At 45.1% G+C, this 19,137-nt stretch overlaps 1 protein-coding gene across 1 annotated transcript; it reads right to left on the reverse strand.

Moving 5' to 3' along the window:
* Positions 1 to 6,279: 6,279 nt before the first annotated feature.
* On the reverse strand, positions 6,280 to 13,893 carry LOC119238085 (mast cell protease 8-like). Its single transcript, XM_037501827.1, has 5 exons — positions 13,889 to 13,893; positions 7,810 to 7,971; positions 7,348 to 7,483; positions 6,857 to 7,114; positions 6,280 to 6,423 (listed from the first exon to the last, which is right to left on the reverse strand). The coding sequence occupies exons 1-5, from the start codon at positions 13,891 to 13,893 to the stop codon at positions 6,283 to 6,285; spliced, it is 702 nt and encodes a 233-aa protein (XP_037357724.1). The 3' UTR covers positions 6,280 to 6,282.
* Positions 13,894 to 19,137: the final 5,244 nt, after the last annotated feature.

Raw genomic sequence — 19,137 nt, forward strand, 5'->3', positions numbered from 1 at the left:
AAAGGATATGTGTTTGCGATAGACCATCTAGAAGACCTGGCATTAGTCTCCAGTACCCCAACTTCTCACGACATGGTCCCCCATGTCCTGCCCAGTCCAGGTATGGTCTAGTAACCAACCTGAACACTTGGACCCCGAGCAGCGAAAACTCTGGACTCCTGTCCATCCTGTGTCAGGCGAAGTACACTGCTGAGGGGAGCAGCGGGCGGCAGGAGAGGTCTGCGCGTCATGTGGGACTGTCGCTGGTGGCCGGGGATCGAACTGGCGCTGCAGAGGCTGCGGGTAGCTTCGCAGCCCAGCACTCAACCACTGGGCCAACAGGGGAGGCCCTACTTCTCTGTGTTCTTCTAATTTAATATGGATTTGAGAAGACTGCTGGAATTGTATCTCAGTCTGTACATAATGGTATGTTCCTTTGCAGCTCTGAAACACCATTCCCCAGATTAGGAAATGTGAAGTGTCTTCTCATTCTCATTCCTGTCCTTTCCTGTACACAGGTGCATGAGGACATTTCAATTTTGAATCTCCTTGGAATACAAGGTAGCCCCAATTTTACATTACAGTACATTGTGTTACTCTGTCTACTTTCTTAAGTTAACATAGATGGGTGAAGATCACGATCTTTGAAAGTGGACATCATTTGTCTTTTGCATCTCCTGACGACCTATTCCCAGAGCTGAAACATGTAAAGTGTCTTCTCATTCTCCTTCCTTTCCCAGTTGTGACTTGTGTTAATGGCTGGTCATGTCCTGTTCTTTTGATAGCTTTTGTCTCTCCTACCACCAACTTGCACACCTCAATTGTGTTCAGCAATGTTGTGAGTCAGTAAGTAACTGTGTTGGGCACATTGAGTTAAGAACCCAGTAGACTGTATTTATGAAATTTTGGCATCTTAGATAATCAATGATTAGCATATAATTTTGACCTCGAGCCGTTGGTTATCATTTGAAGGCATCTTGTCACAAACCACGAGGGTTTTCACAATTTCTATATTGACATCTAATCTGCTGGGCAGCGCTATCATTTTTTCTGATAGAGAATTTTCTCGAACTCTTGGGACATGATCTGGGGTTCCCACTCCACCCCACAGGCTCTTCAGGGGAAGGTGGGAGGAACCACTCACATGGTTAGGCCCATCCTGCAGGGCAGACATGTGTGCATGTAACACTGGCCCAGCTCCTGAGCACCCTGTCTCAGTTGCCCCCGCCTGCCCATGATTCAGCTGCTGTGACCTGGGACAGAGGCCCGGTGACCTGAGACATGCCCCGGAGCTGTTGTACTGCGGTCAACATAGCGGCTTGGTGATGTTGACATGAATGATTTTGTAAACCTTTGATTCTCTGGTGAAATGAGAGAAAAAATAGGGAAACTAACCTCAGAGATGTAGGACACTAAATTCATGTATGTGTAATGGGAATCCTGGAAAAAGAGGCAGGAGAGCAGAGTAGAAAAATTTATTGAGGAAGCAATGGCTGAGAATTTCTGAATTGTTGAAACCACCCTCCCACCCATCCAACACATGAATGAAGATACACCAGGAGCTCAGCTAACTCTGTGTAGGAAAAAGTCCATCAAAGACATAATGGGCAGGATTCCCCTCTACCTCCTTCCTCTAAGTGGACCACAGGACAGTCACCACGATGTGGTGCAGAAAGCTTCAGAGGACTTGGAATTCACAAGGATACCAGGAATATATTAGGTTTTCCCAAAGGAGCTTAGACTTGTGTGAAGACTTCTGTGCAGAAGTTAAACACACTCTGCAGCTGCTGCAGTGTGGATCCCGGTTCCACTGCTGCCCAAACGCAGCACCCTGGGAAAGGTGCTTATGCAGGCTGTGCCTCAGTTTCTCCAACTATAAAATGGCAATAATACTATCCAACCTCTTGGGATCACTGTAGGAGTAAGGAAATTTGTTTAAAGCAGTACCTGATGTAAGATACATACCTGCCTATCCTGTTTGCTCATCCTGACCTCATTCCCGCCACAGGGAGCACACAGTGGCTCACAGCTCACCTCAGTGGGGTGCTGGTCTCCCCAAGGCTGCTGTGAGAGAGGAAGTCAGAGGACAGGAGGGAGGCCTTGTCCTCTTCAGCCTCAATCTATCAACACACATCTCCTCACCTGCACACAATCTCCATATAGGTGTGAGAGGAGAAAGGAGAAAGGATAGAAAGAGAGGAGGTTCATATGGGGCAGGAGAAGAACAGAATGGACAGGACTTCATTTTTAGTTTCTTCAGAATCACACTCCAGGTGAGGTGGTGGCTGTCTTCTTCTTTTCTCCCCCCCTTTTCTACATCTTGTTTTACCCAAAGATGCCAAGTTTCTGTGAGGCAAATTATTTCTGATTAATGCTGCATTTCTTTTCTATCACTGGTTAACACATCACCACAAATTTGGCAGCTTAAAATAACACCCATTGATTACCTCATAATAAACGGTCAGAAGTCTGGCACACAAGAGTGCTGTCTACTCAGGTCTCCAAAGGCCCAAGTCATGGTGTCTGCCAGGCTGGGCTCTCATAGTGGGGTGGGGGAGGGTGCAGGAAAGGAGTCAGCTGCCAAGCTCCCTAGGACTCTGTTCCTGGAAGTGGGGACCTCACTTCCCATTTTCTTGCTGGCTATAAGTGAGGGGCAGCTCTCAATTCTAGAAGCACCTTCATTCCTTGCCATATGTCTCCTCCTCGTGCCAGCAATGGTGGGTCACACTCTCCTTAGCCTAAGGGCTTTTATGATTTCCTCTGCTGCAATCAGCTGGAGAAAACTCTGCTTTGAAACGTACATGTGACTTTTTGTAATAGAAGTTCAGGCAAAGACAGAAGTAAATTCATAATCACAGACCCCAGCCACATTCACAGAGGAGGGGATTCAATAAGATTGAGGCTCACAGGGGATTTTAGGATCCATCTACTGCAGAGAGTGACAATCACAAGCTTTTAAATGGAATGCAGGAGAAACTGGAGAGACAATTCAGGGTCACCTGAGGAATGGAATGTGGGATGTTAACCTCCTGGGAGGTTAGACCTTCTCTCTTTCAGGTTCAAAATGACCTCAAGGGCTCCTAAACCCAGGAAACTTGAACCCCAGCCCATTTAGAAGGCGGCGCACGACCTTGATAGAGCCAGAGACTGCAGAAGGGTGGGCAGGGCAGGGACTTGGTCTGACCTGGGAGGCCATGACACGGTGGCCCAGGCCTTAGGAGTCACCGGGTGTCAGCACAAGTCAGGACCCTCAACAGGCATTCAGTGGATTAAGAAAAGGAGTATTGTCTTTCCCTTGGCCTTCTCTGAGAAATTTGTAGATAGGATCAGCTTCCAATGGGAAAGGATATTTGAGGCTAGTTGAAGGCAGTGAAGAGGGCATGAGTGAGAGAAGAGGGGCAGCTGGTTGCGTGAGAGCCCGTCTGATGCTGAGCATTTCTCCTCAGCTTGGGGGCCTGTGGGAGGGTCAGTTCTCATCACAGATCAGACACCAGAACCCAGAGGACTCAGGGGTCCCATTTTGGGCACCAGCTGATTAGCTTTTTCATTACCACAATGCAGACAACAGATTTTAGCAATGCACCGTGTTCCAACTCTGTGACTTGAGGAAGGAGGAACATTAAGAACAGCCCGAGTAGTCGGATGCCCAGAGGCTGCCCAGGTTCGTGGTGAGGGGGAGGGAGAGCGGGGACTCAGTACCCCAGCCCTCTCTGCTCATGTAGGTAGCTGCTATGAGCTCACTGCTCCTTGCTGTATTTTTCTTCCCTATTGTCTCTACTGTCAGAAGCTTGTGCCAGTCGGCGCAGTAGCTCAGGTTTGGAAATCCTGGGAAATTCAGTCTGGGGTGAACAAATAATGAGCCATCTGAGTTGGAGAAACAATGAAGGGAAAAGTAAGCTGGTGGGTCTTCATTTTGTCTATCTGAAACTTTTAAAAACTGGTCAGACCTACACCAGCTCTCTGCAACCTTCTCCTTATTCAACATTTTAAAAGGGTAGTTGTAATATTTTTTTAAGAAACGTGTTTACCGGGTGTGAAATTTAGGTTCCAAAGCATAAAAATTAAAAATCCTCCTCTCTCCTCTGACTCCTACTCATGTTTGTGCCCTGGGCATCTCAGCGCATAAAGCGGGGGCCAACCCTGGGCAGAATGCCCTCCCATTAAGGTGCACTCACACCCCACCCCAAGACTGGGTTCATTTAGACACCCCAGGAACCCTAGGTGCACATTTGGGGAATGTGGGCGGAAGCCGGGTGCAAGGAGGAAACCCTTCCTGTGACAGGGAGACGTTGCAAACTGCACACACTCAGGGGCCCTGCCCTGAGAATCAATTTTTTTTCTCATAAACATTCTAACAAAAAGCAGTGATGTTGTTTGAGGTCCTACGATGTGTGTCCGGTACCTTGCCTGTGGGATTGCTCCATCCTGCACAAGTCACTGTTCTGATTAATGCCCCCAACAGTACCCAGGGTCCTAAGGCTTCATGTTTCTGTTGTCTACTAGGTGTGAAATGGAAAATCATAGTGGTTTCTATGACCACTTCCCTGACGCATGGTGAGGTACATTAACTTTTCAAATATTTACTAGACGTTTGATCTTACTTTTCTGTGAATCATCATACCCCTTGCAGTTACATTTGAGTTGTTTTTCTTAATGATTTTCAAGAGTTTTGATATAATCTAAATTCCAGATTTTCAGCAGATAATTGTAAATATTGTCTCCCACTCAAAAGTTGTCGTTTCACTCTTATGGTGCCTTTGGTTATTTAAACAGATGATTTAAATTTGCAAAGACTCCAATTTATCCATTTCTCCATATTGTTTCTGAGTTCCACAGATATTCTGAAAAAAAAATTAATTTTTCAGCTGCATTCTCCATTGTTCCTCATTATTCTCAGGCACCTCAAGGCCTCAGGCTGTGTGACCCCCTGAAGACAATTCCTAGAACATTAGAGAACACTTTTCCTCTTTATTCATTTGATGTGTAACTAGCAAATAGTCCTTCCACGGGAAGCTCTTTCCCCAGCCCCAAAAGAAGTAGCCTCACCTGTCCTGGGCTATCATCCTCCCCTCGGAGAACTCGCCACCATTCATAACCATGCAGTGTGTGTTTATGGGCTGATGAGGGTCTCAGTGCTCAAGAGTAGGAACGTGGTCAGTTTCACTGCTCACCAGCTGCATCCCCAGAGCCCGCTGGGAGCCTCTCACAGGGAAAGCACTACATGGCTTGGAAGGAAGAACTGCCCAGACTAGAACTCCATCTCCGTCTGGATTGCATGAAACTCCTTCTCCGAGAGACGTTCTCTGGTGTGCCTGTGCTGTGGCTGCCCTGTCAGCTCTGAATGTGCAGGAAATAGCATCTCTGTCTGTTGATCCAAAATCTTCAGTGGTCTTCTGCTCATAAGCTTCTCATTGTGGCTACAGTAACTGTAAAGAATCAATGATTCTTTCAACACAGTAAACCCTACTGTGGTAACCTGTAGTTATAGCTGCTAATTGTAAGTTTGTGGTTATTGATGAACCGGAATGAGTTTTGAACATCGCTCATCCCCCAGGCTTTTTGAAGGAGTGGAGGTGGAAGGCAGATGGGTGTGGGTATTGGTGGAAGCTAAAGAAATGTTTAATTAAAAAATATATAAAAGAATTAAGTACCAAAGAATAAACTTATCCAAAGAGGTGAAAGACCTGTACAATGAAATCTATAAGACACTACTAAAATTAAAAAAGAAAATACAAAAATGGAAGGATGTCCTTTAGACATGAATTAAATTATTTGACCTTGTTAAGGTGGCTGTTGTAAAAAGAAATATACAGTCTTGGCAGCTCTTCTGCCCACCAGTGACTAGCAGTGCTCTCTGTTAACCTGTCCCTTTCGGGGCAGCTCTTCCTGCCTGCTTCTGTCTGTGCAATCGTCCTTTTCTTTCCTTATACAACAAACCTACCTTTATGGAAAAAAAAAAGAAAAGAAATATACAGACACTGCAATCTGTATCAATAGTAGTTTGAAGTCTGGAAGCATAACACCTCCCTTCTTCGTTTTTCTCACAATTGCTTTGGTTACTCAGGGCCTTTGTGGTACCATACACGTTTCAGTAATGTTTGCTTTATTACCTTGAAGAAAAAGCTATTGGGATTTGGGGTGAGCAGGGGGAGAGAAAAGAGGGTAGAGGGGAACCTGGTGCACAAATGGTGTCCAGAGAAATATTCAAGGACGAGAGAGAACACAGACCCTCCCACTGGGAGATGGCCAAAGAGAGGCTCCCACAGGTAGGTACTGTGACTGCCCCAAACAAGTGACAAAGGTCTAAGCCGTGAGTTTCATTGTTCTGTGGATCCAGGGCACAAAGCTGGAGATCCTGGTGAAGACCCGGGGAGGCCACTTGTAGGCATAGCTGACAATGCCCTGGGCCACACCTTTACACACCAGTGGACCCCCAGAGTCCCCCTGTGGAAAGGAAAAGGACAAATCTCAGCCTCGGCCCTTTGGCCTCCCTCCTCTCAGCCTCATCATCCCTCCAGTCCTTTCTGCCTCACTCTCAGGGCTAAGGTGTCCCAGGGAAGGGACTGAATGGTCATCAATCACCAGGCCTTGATTGTAGGGGGATGAGCAGCATCCAGACCTGTGTGACTCCCCCCACCATTGCCGATGCTGGCTGTGTCCCCCTCAGCTCAACCCAGGCCTAGGCTCCTTCTTGTTGGCCCAGGACAAAGGCCCAGAGGTTGATGGAGGGAGAACCTGGCCCTATGTTGGGAAGAACGTGTCTCTACCCATGAGTGGAGCCGGCCCACTGTACATGGTGATATGGGAGAAGCCTGGTCATGCATCCCAATGTCACAGACACCCTGGGGCAAGACTGGGAAGGGGATTGTCTCCTTACATGTCCAGTGGCCTTCTTGGACTTAGGGTTTCCCACACACAGCTGGGTGGAGTTGTTGAACTTTGGCTGGAAGTTTTTCTTGCACTTCTTCTCCACCTGCACTTGTAGATCCACCTCCTGAAGTGTGTTTGAAAGTTCGCCGTCAGCCATTTTTCCCCAGCCTGCCGCGCTGCACACCTTCCCCAGCTCCACCATGTCCTGATGACACGGCAGGGGAATGGTCTGCACGTTCCGGTTCAGTTGTGCCTTGTTTTCCAGCTGGTCAGAGGGAGAGAGGAAGTAGTTCAGGTTCTGGCCTCCAGCTGGGCTCAGGCCTGTGGGGAGGCTGCCTGTACCCACCTTCCACCCACACCTCACTGAGTCACCAAAGCCCCCTCTAATCCACTGACCTGGGATGAGCATCCAGTTGGAGGGAGGTGGGAACTCAACCATTGTGGGGTGCTCGTTCCCGTGACTTGTGCAGTTGCCCCTGCAAGTCAGCAAGACGGTACCTTCAACAGCATGATGTCATTGATATGTTTCTTAGCATTATAGGCCTGGTGGGGGAAGGCTCTGAGCACAGGGATGTCCTGCTGGGTGTTTTCCCTCTTTCTGATGTTGTGAGCTCCCAGCGTGACAGTCATATTTCTGTAAAACAAGGAGGATGTGAAGTCAGGAGCTTCAGCGCAGTCTCTGGAGGGCAGGTTGAAGTGCAGCCTCTAGACCCCCAGCTGAGTAGACTGGAAATAGGGGAGGGTGGGTGTTCCCCTTCCTTGCTGTGCAGAGGCGATCCAGGCTGTGATAGTACTTCGGTAGCCCCCCCTCCCACTGATGCTCCAGGAACCCCATACTCGTTCTGCCTGGCACTCAGGACACAGGGCTCCTCTGTGTGCTCCGTGGGCTCAGGAACCTTCCTGATTGCCTGGGGCCATGTAGGTGGTCCTAGGAAACGAGGCTTCGTTTGTTCTCCTCACCTTCCATTGCAATGAGCTGCTGTCAACACGAAGTTGTCTTGTACCAGGAAACCCCCACATTGGTACCGACGACCATTTTTTTTCCCATAGGAACTCACAAATGCCATGTAGGGCCGGGAGTGTGGTTTGGCCTCTCCCCTGAAAAAAAATTCCTTGGATCTCCTTGCCCACAGAGGAAAAAAACAAAAAGAGGACAGGAACTGCCTGATGGCCTAAAACAACAAATGGGATGGTCCACCATGGAGGTCTTCAGGGACCCGTCACCCTGGGATACAGACGTAGGGACCCTGGGTAGCATTGGGAGCAGTGTGAGTATTTCCTTGCCCAGTTCTCAGTTTCTTGTGTAGAGAGAGGAACTTAACCCTATTGTGAATAATCCTCAAATACAAGGATCTGTGTTCAAGGTAGAACATTCAGAAGACCTGAAAGTAGTTTTTCTCCCCCCAGTATCTCAGGCCTTGTGTCCTGCCTACTCCAGGCTTGGTCTACTTAAAGACCTGAGCAACTGAACCCTGTGCAGCAAAATTGCAGGTTTCCTTATCCGCATCCTGAGTCAGGCACTTAGAAATATCCCAAAAAGTTTTGCTGGGGACACAGGAACAGTGTCCAAATTTGCTTTTATCAGCAGTAGGTAGGCGTGATCTTAAGGCGATAGAAGCCAGCACCGCTTTATCTGTCTTCCGTACTGACCTCAGGTACTAGAGGGCAATTAGATAGGACCGGAAATCAGAGTGAGATGGGGAAGGGGTGGGTAGGAGACAGTGTCCATTAGTGCCTGGGACACTACGGCCACACTGTCATGGCTCACTCAGGTTCTGGGTTTGGCCTGGTGGAGCTCAGTGGCCTGCAACACGGGGACAGCAGGAAAGAGCACATGCGGCACTTAGCCCAAGCGAGCTTTCTCATCTTGTCCAGATGACAGTTCCAGAGATAGATAACTTTGCAGAAAGGAAAATTTTATGAATTTCAGCCTTCCCCCTCCACAAGCACCTGCACCGTCCTAGTAATTGGTCCCTGTTCAGGTGACAGGAGTGAGAGCCATGAAAGGGAGATGACACCCCAGGTCTCGTGGGAGTAGTTTCCTTTGCTGGAATTTCTGTTCTGTATATTCAGACAGGTCTGGGTTTCACCAAGTTTCTGGGAGTGGACTGAGCGAGGAAGGCTCACACGAGCCTCAGTGGACACTATGGAAGTGTCACAAGTGGGCTAAACCTGTATGTGGAGGTGGAGCTGAGAATAAAGGGTCACTTACCTCCTTCAACCCCGGAGAGCAGACACTGGCCAACAACGACAGGAAGGGCAGCATCTTTCTTAAAAAGGGTGATCAAGTCTGTGTGGGGCCTGATTTTCCCCTCAGGTTTTAAATAGTAGACGTGAAGTCAGAGGGAAGACTCAGAGACCACACACTTCCTGCTTTTGCTGATTCTCAAGGCACGTGCTATGCCCTCATGGCTCTTTGGTTCACTCAGAAAGGTCTGTGTACTGAGGGTTTAGAAGAACCACAATCCATATGCATTGGTAGGGGGTCACATTCGAGTGGAAAAAATCGTGACTCTTAAGAGAGGAAGGGGCTCTGGGAAACTTGGGAATTACTAGGCTGAATGCTGTCTCCTTACCCTATGGCAGACCCTCCAGAGATTGAATGTGACCCCCCATGCCTGAGTCTGTGATGAGGTGGGTAACTGTCTGCTTCTTTACACAGCAAGTGTCTGCTCAATCTGACTCTGTGGAGCTTCTCTGGTGATAGCCCAAGTGTTTCATTTTTTGGTTATTGGAGTTTATTTTGTTTCTTTTTTTCTCCTGTACTATACAAAAGTACTGAGCACTTATCTCTCCTAACACACAATCAAGAGTCTAATTATCCATCAAGTTTGTGGCAAGTTCAGGCAAACAAAACTGTTGGGGATGGGGTGATGAGCAGAGATTGTGGTGGAGTAGAAGCGGGATGTAGCTGAGAAAAAGCAAGGAAAAAACAGAAGAGAAGGGTTTGTGAAGAGGGGCATGGCTGACAGAGGCGCTTGAGTTCATTATATGTGGCGCAGGCCCAGGAGCCCATCTCCGAGTTGCTGACATGTGTGCCAGCACTGCTAGGATTTGTTAAATAACTGTATGTGGACACACTGGGTTGTAAGTATCTAGTAAATAATATTGGGGATGCTTAGAATGCTTAGAAAACAAATAATGAAAGAATATAACTTTCAATCAAGATAGTGGTTTGATCACCTGTCACATAACCTTGTCACATAAAACTTTAAGGTTTTTACAATCTCCACTGCTGATTTCTTACATGTGCAGGACTATCAATTTTTCCGTAGACAATTTTTCTTGAGCAATTGGGGTGCTACACACTGATCCCTCTGTCTCACTGGCCCCACCTGTACATGACACAGTTGCTCTGACCTGGGGCAGAGGCCCCTTGTCCTGAGCTTAATTCCTGTCCTGGGAGACATGATTGCTCTGTGAGGTCTTCATAATGAAATTGTAATTGCTTTGGACTTTGGGGGGAATAAAGAGGACAAAAGAAACCTGAGAAAACCCTAAGAGATGGGACATGAAATGCATAAAGGTGTAGAGGAATTCCCAGGAGAACAGGAGAGAGACAACAGGGCAGAATGTGGTTGAAGATATAATGGCTGAAAATATCTCAACTTAGTAGGAACAAACAACAGACAAGCAAAGAGACCCAAACCTCAGTGTAGACACCCAGACAGCTCTGAGAACTCAGAGTGGGACAAAGGAACGTGGAAATGGGCAGGGTCCCCCACCCCTGGCCCTTCCCCCAGAGCTCCTCCTCCCAGTCCAGCTGTGCCTTTTCAGATGCCCCTCTGGGCCAAGCTCACACCAGGGCTTCTGCTTCAGGGTCATGTTCACAGGGGGAGGGTGGGGTGGCGCTACCGGGGGGTGAACAGAGACAGACACGGTGCCTTTTCTCCTTGCAGACACTTCAGTTGCTGAAGGAGAAGTTGTTCCAAGCAGGCGTGGGAGCGCGAGGAGGTCGCTGCCCACTTTCTCCAACAACTTCTGATCATGAGCACTTAGTTCCTTCTGGGCACAGAGGTGTCTCGCGTTTTGTGACTACATGTTATTGTGGTAAAGTACACAGGACATCAGCATTACCATCACCATGATGGGGTGCACAGTATGGGCACACCAAGTCCACACCCCTTTTCCTGTCACTACCTGCACCTCCACCCCAACCTTCCTCCTCTTCCCAAAGGGAGTCTCTGAGCCCCTTCAGGTGTAATCTCCATTGTCCTGTGCCCCTTCCTGGGGAGACGGCCTGCTGCTCGGTGTCTACAGTGTGGAGAGTCCATACATACAAGCATCGCCTATGTGTCCCCTTCTCAAGAGTTACGCCTGAGAGAGGCGAATAGAGGCCGGGAGGCTAACGTGGAGGGGCAAGGGAAAATGAGAGCGTGGCTGAGTGCACGTGAGGAGCGGCTACTGCTCCTGGCTGTGACCCACCTCTGGCATCTCGGGTCCCTGAGCGCCTTTGCTTCATGCCAGGGGCAAGAAATACTAGTTCTCCACACCAGAACTAGGGTGTCCTGGCCTTGTAGGGGTGTCAGTGGAGGCTGTAGCAGCACAGCTGAGAGTTCAAGCCAAGAATGAACGACCCTCTCGCCCTGGTCAGTGCTGGAGCTTGTGGGGACAAAGGCACAATGAACACCACCTGCCCCCCTCCCCCCAGCCCCGGCCTGACACACCCGCTCCCCCATAGTCAGTATTGACTCAGGGTACCTTTCTGTTTCCCATCTGTCTCATTTTCAATTATTTGTAGAATTAAAAAAAAATACAACCATTCACATAAGCACACACAAAAATATGTGTACACATATATACATAAGTGTAATATACACAATTTGCATAGTAAATACATATCCCGTGTCCACGTATGTATATGTAGGTACACACCGAGGAGTAGGTACAGATACATGGTTTCCAAGAGCAGCCTTGACACATAGTTCACTTGAGGGAGCCTTCCTGGGTAACAAGGACTAAGGAGCGTCTACTGTGGCCCTGTCCTCTTTCATGGGGGGTGGGGAGGCCCAGAAATGACAGTGGAGCCACATAACCCCCAGGTCAGGTCTTTTCCAACTGGGAGATAAAGCCTCACAGCTCTCCTTCTGCCCAACCCACCATCACCGCATTCCCCGAAGATGTTTTTGGGCCCTTGTTGCAACGATTCCCTGAGAGACAGTAGCGGAGTCACGTGAACAGCTGTTCTGGGAGAACTGCAACTGTGAAAACACTGTTGTGCTCACAACATCTGCCTAATGTGGCTTCTGCCACTTCTTAGAGTGCATAGAGGGAAGTCTGCAGCTTGGAAGCCTGCGTCGTGTGTTTGTGTGTGTGTGTGTATTTGTGTGTGTGTGTAACCGTGTGATCTTGGGCTCAACACTTAGTATCTCTGAGTCTGTTTCACTTTTAAAGGTGATTATGGTCAATCCCCTGAAGAAGGTGGAGAATTCAGTAAGATAATATAAATACAAATTATGAAGGCTTTGATCTTGGCAAGGTGTGGGTTAATAGCAATGCCCGGTGTCTTCCTCACTGCTGATTCCCCTATCCTGCATTTGGTCTCAAACAGGTACAAAATTATAACCTCAATTATTTGAAGCCCATCTTGGTCTGACCCCCACCCCAGTGCACCCTTCTACTTGCATCAGATGGGACTTCACTTACCTGGGAGAGCCCTCTGCTCTGGGACACTGTCCAGAGTCCAGGGATGCCTTCTTGAGGCAAACCTTTCCTTTGGCCTGTTATGTGATCTAAGGCTCAGGAAATAATAGTCTGACTGCCCTGCTGCTATGAGGCTGAGGCAGAGATGAGATTTCTGGGAGAAAAGGACCCAGCTAACCCCACTGATGTGCCCCGTGATTTCCTCAGGACTCACTGAGCACCACTTTCCAGTAGGGATTTCTGTGAAAGTAGTTGAGACACTGGCAGCTGCACAGCCAGCTGTGGCGCCAGGAGAGGGGAGTGGTGTGAATGGCTGGAAGCTGAGTCCTCAAGTCCAAGGGCAAGGGCAGTGCCTTGGTGACTGATACCTGGTCCAGTCACAGCTGGACCCTCAGTTCCCAGGCATAGGGACCAGAAACAAGGGGCCATTTGCAATCTTGTGTTAGAGGTTCTGGCCAATGATTAAGCAAGGAGAGTACAGCTGCCATGAAAGGTTGCTGGGTAAAGTGGATGGTGAATGTGAAAATAAGAGAATGGATGAAAGTGAACATGAGAGAAGTTCTTGCTCTTGTTGTCAGCCCAGCTCTGGCCTCTCCGGTCCCTGTTGTCTCTTATGTTGTCCTGTCATAGTTGCTTTGGTAAGAGGCTCCCAGAGACCTAGCAGCTTTCTGCAACACCTGATTTCTCATGGGCAGACTTTGAATGGTCCAGATCTTCTATTTTGTTCACATAGAGTTCTATGGCTGTTTCCTGGCCTTGGTCAGAAACAGAGGAACTTAATAGCAGGGAGCATTTACAATAAGCAGTGTTGTACCAAGACTGGAGGGCCAATAGAATATATGACAAAAGAATTCTGAGGAAAGAATTAGAATTTCTAAACACATTATGTGTTATATCTCCCTGAATATTATTTAGAGAAACAGCAAGTCTATGCACTCATATACTGAGAGGTTCTGCAAATGATTCAGCAGCAGCCCTCTCATCTACCCCAAACCCAACCATCTGCCACATCCCGTAGAGACTTGATAAGATAGTGCACACTCCTAACCCTAGGTGTGAGGGGAAGAAAGAACCCCTTTCAGTGAAGGTTAAGATGTGACCTCCTGGGTAAATAAATGACCTTAAGAGGCAAAGTTTCTGGGTAAAGATCCTCAGGTAGTGGTTAACAAGTGTCTTGAGTGTGGCCCAAGAGCACATCAAAAGTGACAGATACCACAACCTAGATGACTCCCTTCCAAGTGACTCCCTTCTCCAAGTGCTGAAAAAAAAAAAGGAATTTTCTGAGTCTGTAATGATACACTTGCCTCCAGATTGGAAGAAGTGGCCACACGGTTCCCAGCCTCACCTTCTTTCCTGTCTTCCTCTAGCCCTCTCATCACTCCAGTCATTTACTCACGCCATGGTTTTGCTGAACTGTCCCCCACCTGACATCCAAGCTTTGCTCCTTGTTGGTGACTGGGACTTAATCATTGACAGATTTGGCTACAAGTGGAAGTTATAGGGTGACTAGTATATACCAAACCTCTGAAAATGCCACAGCTGGATCTCTTTCCTGTAGACTTTTCTCTCCCCACCTGCCTTCTTGCCCCCATTCTCACCAGAGGCAAATGGAAGTGTGACCTTCCCACTACAGCACACCGCTTCGGTTCTCTTTCCCTGACATAATCTCCCTCAAGGCTGTTTTTGATAACTTATAAGCACCCCAAAAATTCTGGCTCTCATCCCAGCCTCCTATAGGAATGCACAGATAACTCCTAACTGAGGCAATAAATCTCTCAACAACATGGCTGAGTGTTGTGGTTAAATGAAACTGACCATGGCCAAGTTCTGGACACTGATGCCTATAGATTCTGATTTCAGGCAGAACATAGAGAGTGACAGGACTTAGGGAAATCAGTTGACAGCAGTAGAAGCAAATGCCATGTGTCAGTGTGGGCATGTCATGTTACTGTGCTATTGTCGCTATCTAAAAGGAATGGTCCTGCCCACTTCCGATAGGGACTGGCTGTGACTTGTGAGAGGTTACGGCGCTAGGGAATGCCCCTCATGGGCCAGGCTCAATATTCTGTGGGGAATGTGGGGTAATAACATCAGGAAAAAATGAAGAAAATAGTTTTTAATATACTTTAAAATATTTTTAAGTAACTGTGATCCAAATGAACAATATAAACAGAAACTTATATTCTTTAGTAATCCTTTATCTTTCCCCAGATTCCTTGGCAATGTAGGAAGCAGTTCATTTGCAGAGCTATGGAAAAGATCTCCGACTCTGGAACCAGACTCCTACATGCTAATCCTTGCTCCTTCTCCACTCTTACGACACGAGCAAAGAGGAAATGTACTTTCCTGTGTCAGGATCTCAACTGTCTCATCTGTGACATGAAGAAATGTCAGTAGCTCCCTCAGAGGGTAGAGTGGGGATCTATGGTCAGGGATCAGTGTTAGGCAGCATTATGACGTGGCTGATATTTTCTCATTTGCTCAACAAACTGATTAATCCTATCAGTGCTCCAAGTATATGGAGTAAACATTGAGAAAATCAGGAGGGGATATAATCAATTCTCCAAAATTAGTTTGAAAGCTGAATAACACATTTTAAATAGTGTGTAGAACCTTTAGGCATAAAATTAATAAGGAAACCAGGAATTTGAACAACACTATAAACCAATTAGACCAAACACATATATGGAACACTCCAGCCCCAGCAGAACACATATTCTCTCAAGTGCATGTTCTCTCAGGAAGCATTCTCCAGGATAAGTCATAGGTTAGGTCATAAAAAATTTCTCAGTAAGTTTTAAATACTTTAAATTAGTTAACTTTATAATAACTCAACTTGGAAAAATACAATAAATCTTCTCCAACTGTAACGAAATGGAACTAGAGATGAGTAATTCAAGGAAAACTCACAGACTTGGAAATCAAGCAACACACTCTTAAACAACCAAAGGGTGAAAGAGAAATGATAGAAAAATTAGAAAATACTGAGACAAATGAAAATAAAAACACAACATAACCAAAATTTGATGGATGCAATAGTGCTCATAGTGAACTAAAGAAGTATAAATGCCTACATTAAAAAAGGAGAAATATATCAAATCAATAGCACAACACCACACCTAAAAGAACTCGAAGGAAGAGCCTAAAGGATTTTAGAATTTTCTAAAGGCACAATATAAAAGAAGATCAAATAACTCAAGGCAGCAAAGGTAAAAAATAGTAAAGTTTAGAGAGAGATCAACAAAAGTGATAATTTTAAGTAGAGCAAATGATAAAAAAAGATTTACAGTATTAAAACCAGAAAATAAAATGAGGACATTACTACCAACCTAGAGGAATTGAAAGAATTTGTGGGAATGCTATCTACATTTGTACACCAAAGTAGATTATCAGAGTGAAATGGGCAAATTACTAGAAAAACAGAAAATTCCGAATCTGACTGAAGATGAAATAAAAATATGACTAGAACTACAACAAGGAGATTGAACAAGTAATCAGAAACCTCCCAACACAGAATATCCCAGGCCAAATGGCATCATTGGTAAATCTAACTAAACTTTCCAAGAATTATCACCAATCTCACTGACACTCTTCAGTACAAATTGAACAGGAAAGAATATTTCCTCACATATTCTGAAAGGCCAGCATTCCCAGGTACCAGCCAGACAAAAATACTGAAAGAAAAGTGGAACGCCAATGTCCTTTATGAAAATAGATGCAAAGTTCCTCAACATGACACTATCAAATCGAGTACAACAACACAATAAAAGGATTGTAGTCCATGAGCAACTGGGATTAACCCCTGAAAAGTTAAGGTGGTTCAACATTAGACATTCAATCAGTGTAACCCACCACAGTAATAGAATGAAGGAAAAATACATGATCATCTCATAGATGCAGAAAATTCATTTAACAAAATGAAGATCATTCATGGTTTTAAGGGAGAAAAAGTTTCAGCAAACTAAGAATAAAAGAGAACTTCGTAACATCATAAATTGTGTTTACTTAAACCCAAAATCTTTCATCCTACGCAATGGTAAAAGACTGATATTAGGAACCAGATAAATATGTCTACTTCACCACCACTATTTAACATTGAATTGAAAGTCCTGGACAGAGCAATTCTACAAGACAATGAAATAAAAGGCATAAAAATTGGAGAAAATGAAGTAAAACTACCTATTGGCAGATGACATGACTATATATAGAAAATCCCACCCCAATAGCAAAATAAATAAATTAAGTAAATTCATGGCAGGATACAAGTTCAGTTGTCAGTCTACACATCAGAAATAAATAATCCAAAAAAGAAAATTAGTATGATTCCATTTGTAATAGCATTCTCCCAAATAAAATGCCCACTAACAAATATAACTAAGGAGGGGAACAAATTTGAACTTGCTCTGTAGTGGAACTTATTTAAAAATAAATTACCTTCTGATTATTGTGTTAATACATGTTCATGAGGAAAATGGAAACTAGGAAGGAAAAGTGTCATTCATTTCAATCTCCCACAGACAGAGTGTTACATAAACCCTGAGTTTTAAATCCTGGGCTCATATGAGATCTACACCGCCATTTTCTTTGATGTCACTAAACTCAACAACTGAAGTCTTTCCTCCATGTTCAAAAATGTATGTCATGGCCAGTAGGGAGTAGAAGAACCACACGCAACCTAGCAACTCCCCAGGGAAAAAGCACACCACAAAAAGAAAACCAGCCCCCAGATTGCAACGACAGTAACTAGGAAGAACTTCTGAGCCTTCCAGAAAGAGAATTTAAAATTGCCGTGATTAAAAAACTGACAGAAGTCATAAAGGAAAACAATGATAAGGGAAAAATAATCAACGATCAGAAGAATGCAATTGAGTCCCTAGAGAGGGAAAACAATGGTCAGAAGAATGAAATTGATTCCCTAAAGAGGGAAGTAAAAGAAATGCAGGAGATCAAAGAATTAATGAAAGAACTAAAGAATTCTGGGAAAAGCAATGAAAGCAGAATAGATGAAATGGAAGAACGAATAAGTACTCTTGAAGACACAGAAATAAAAAGAACCAAAACAGAAAAGGAAAGAGAAGTATGAAGGACAAAGAACGAAGAAAGACTTCGGGAACTATCTGACTCCATGAGGAAAGGAAATATAAGAGTTATAGGAATACCAGAAGGAGAGGAGAGAGATGTAGGAACAGAGAAAATATTCAAAGAGATAATTGAAGAGAACTTCCCAAATGTGAAGAAGGAGCTGAAAATTGATATACAAGAAGCAAGAAGAACACCAAACTTCCACGACGAAAGGAAAAATACGCAAGACACATAATAGTAAAGCTCCCAAGAATCCAGGACAAGGAAAAAATAATGAAGCTGGCAAGAGGGAAGAAACAGATAACATTCAAAGGAAAGCCAATCAGGCTGACATCAGACTTCTCCGAAGAAACACTACGGGCAAGGAGAGAGTGGAGGGACATAGTCAACAGACTCCAAGAAAACAGATGCCAACCAAGAATACTCTATCCCGCAAAGCTCTCCTTCCTCTTTGAAGAAAGAATATGGACCTTCCCAGACAAACAGAAACTCCGGAATTTCATTACAACTAAACCCCCACTCCAAAAAATACTACAAGGAGTCCTAAAGCCAGAACCTCAGAGGGACGAATAACAATGAAAGAAGGCCAAAAAAAAAGTTATTAAAAGAATAAATAAATAAAATCAAAGGAAAGACAATCACAATGGCAAATACAGATGCTAACATATCAATATTAACTCTAAATGTAAATGGACTAAACTCTTCAATAAAAAGACACAGAGTTGCAGCCTGGATTAAGAAACAAAACCCAACCTTTTGCTGCCTCCAGGAAACACATTTAGCTACAAAAGATAAAAATAGGCCCAAAGTTAAAGGATGGAAAACAATCCTACAAGCAAATGGACCAAAAAAGAAAGCAGGAACAGCTATACTTATATTAGATAAAACAGATTTCAAACTCAAAAAGATAAAAAGAGACCCCAATGGTCACTACATTATGATCAAGGGGAAAATACTTCAAGAAGAAATAACACTCATTAACATATACTCACCAAACGAAGGAGCACCAAAATATATCAGACAACTGTTGTCCTCTCTGAAAACAGACATCAGAGAAAACACATACGTAGTGGGAGACTTCAACACACCACTATCAACAATGGATAGATCAACAAGACAAAAAATAAGTAAAGAAACCAAAGCTCTAAATAAGGACCTAGAGCAATTGAGCTTAACAGACATCTATAGAACACTAAACCCCAAAAAAACGGAGTACACATTTTTCTCAAGCGCACACGGATCATTCTCCAGGATCGATCACATACTGGGGCACAAGACAAACATCAACAGATACACCAAGATTGAAATCATATCAACCATCTTTTCTGACCATGAAGGCATCAAACTAGAAATAAACCATAAAAAGAAGGCAAGGAACTTTCCTACCTCATGGAGATTAAAAACCACACTACTGGAAGACCACTGGACTAATGAGGAGATCAAAGAAGAAATTAAAAAATTCTTTGAATTGAACGACAAGGAGGACACCAATATCCTAACTGTATGGGATGCAGCAAAAGCAGTAATAAGAGGAAAATATATAGCAATAGAAGCTCACATCAA

Source organism: Talpa occidentalis, unplaced genomic scaffold (assembly GCF_014898055.3).
Source record: "Talpa occidentalis isolate TD23 unplaced genomic scaffold, MPIMG_talOcc4v2.1 talOcc4.11, whole genome shotgun sequence".
Lineage (NCBI taxonomy): Eukaryota > Metazoa > Chordata > Mammalia > Eulipotyphla > Talpidae > Talpa > Talpa occidentalis.

Bases quoted from the DNA above. Each gene is read 5' to 3' on its own strand.
- LOC119238085 (XM_037501827.1), bottom strand. The intron at 7,484-7,809 runs GTGAGGAGAACA...CTTGTTTTACAG, and splicing joins GCAGCTCATTGCAATGGAAG to AAATATGACTGTCACGCTGG. The intron at 7,115-7,347 runs GTACCGTCTTGC...CCCTCTGACCAG, and splicing joins ATGACATCATGCTGTTGAAG to CTGGAAAACAAGGCACAACT.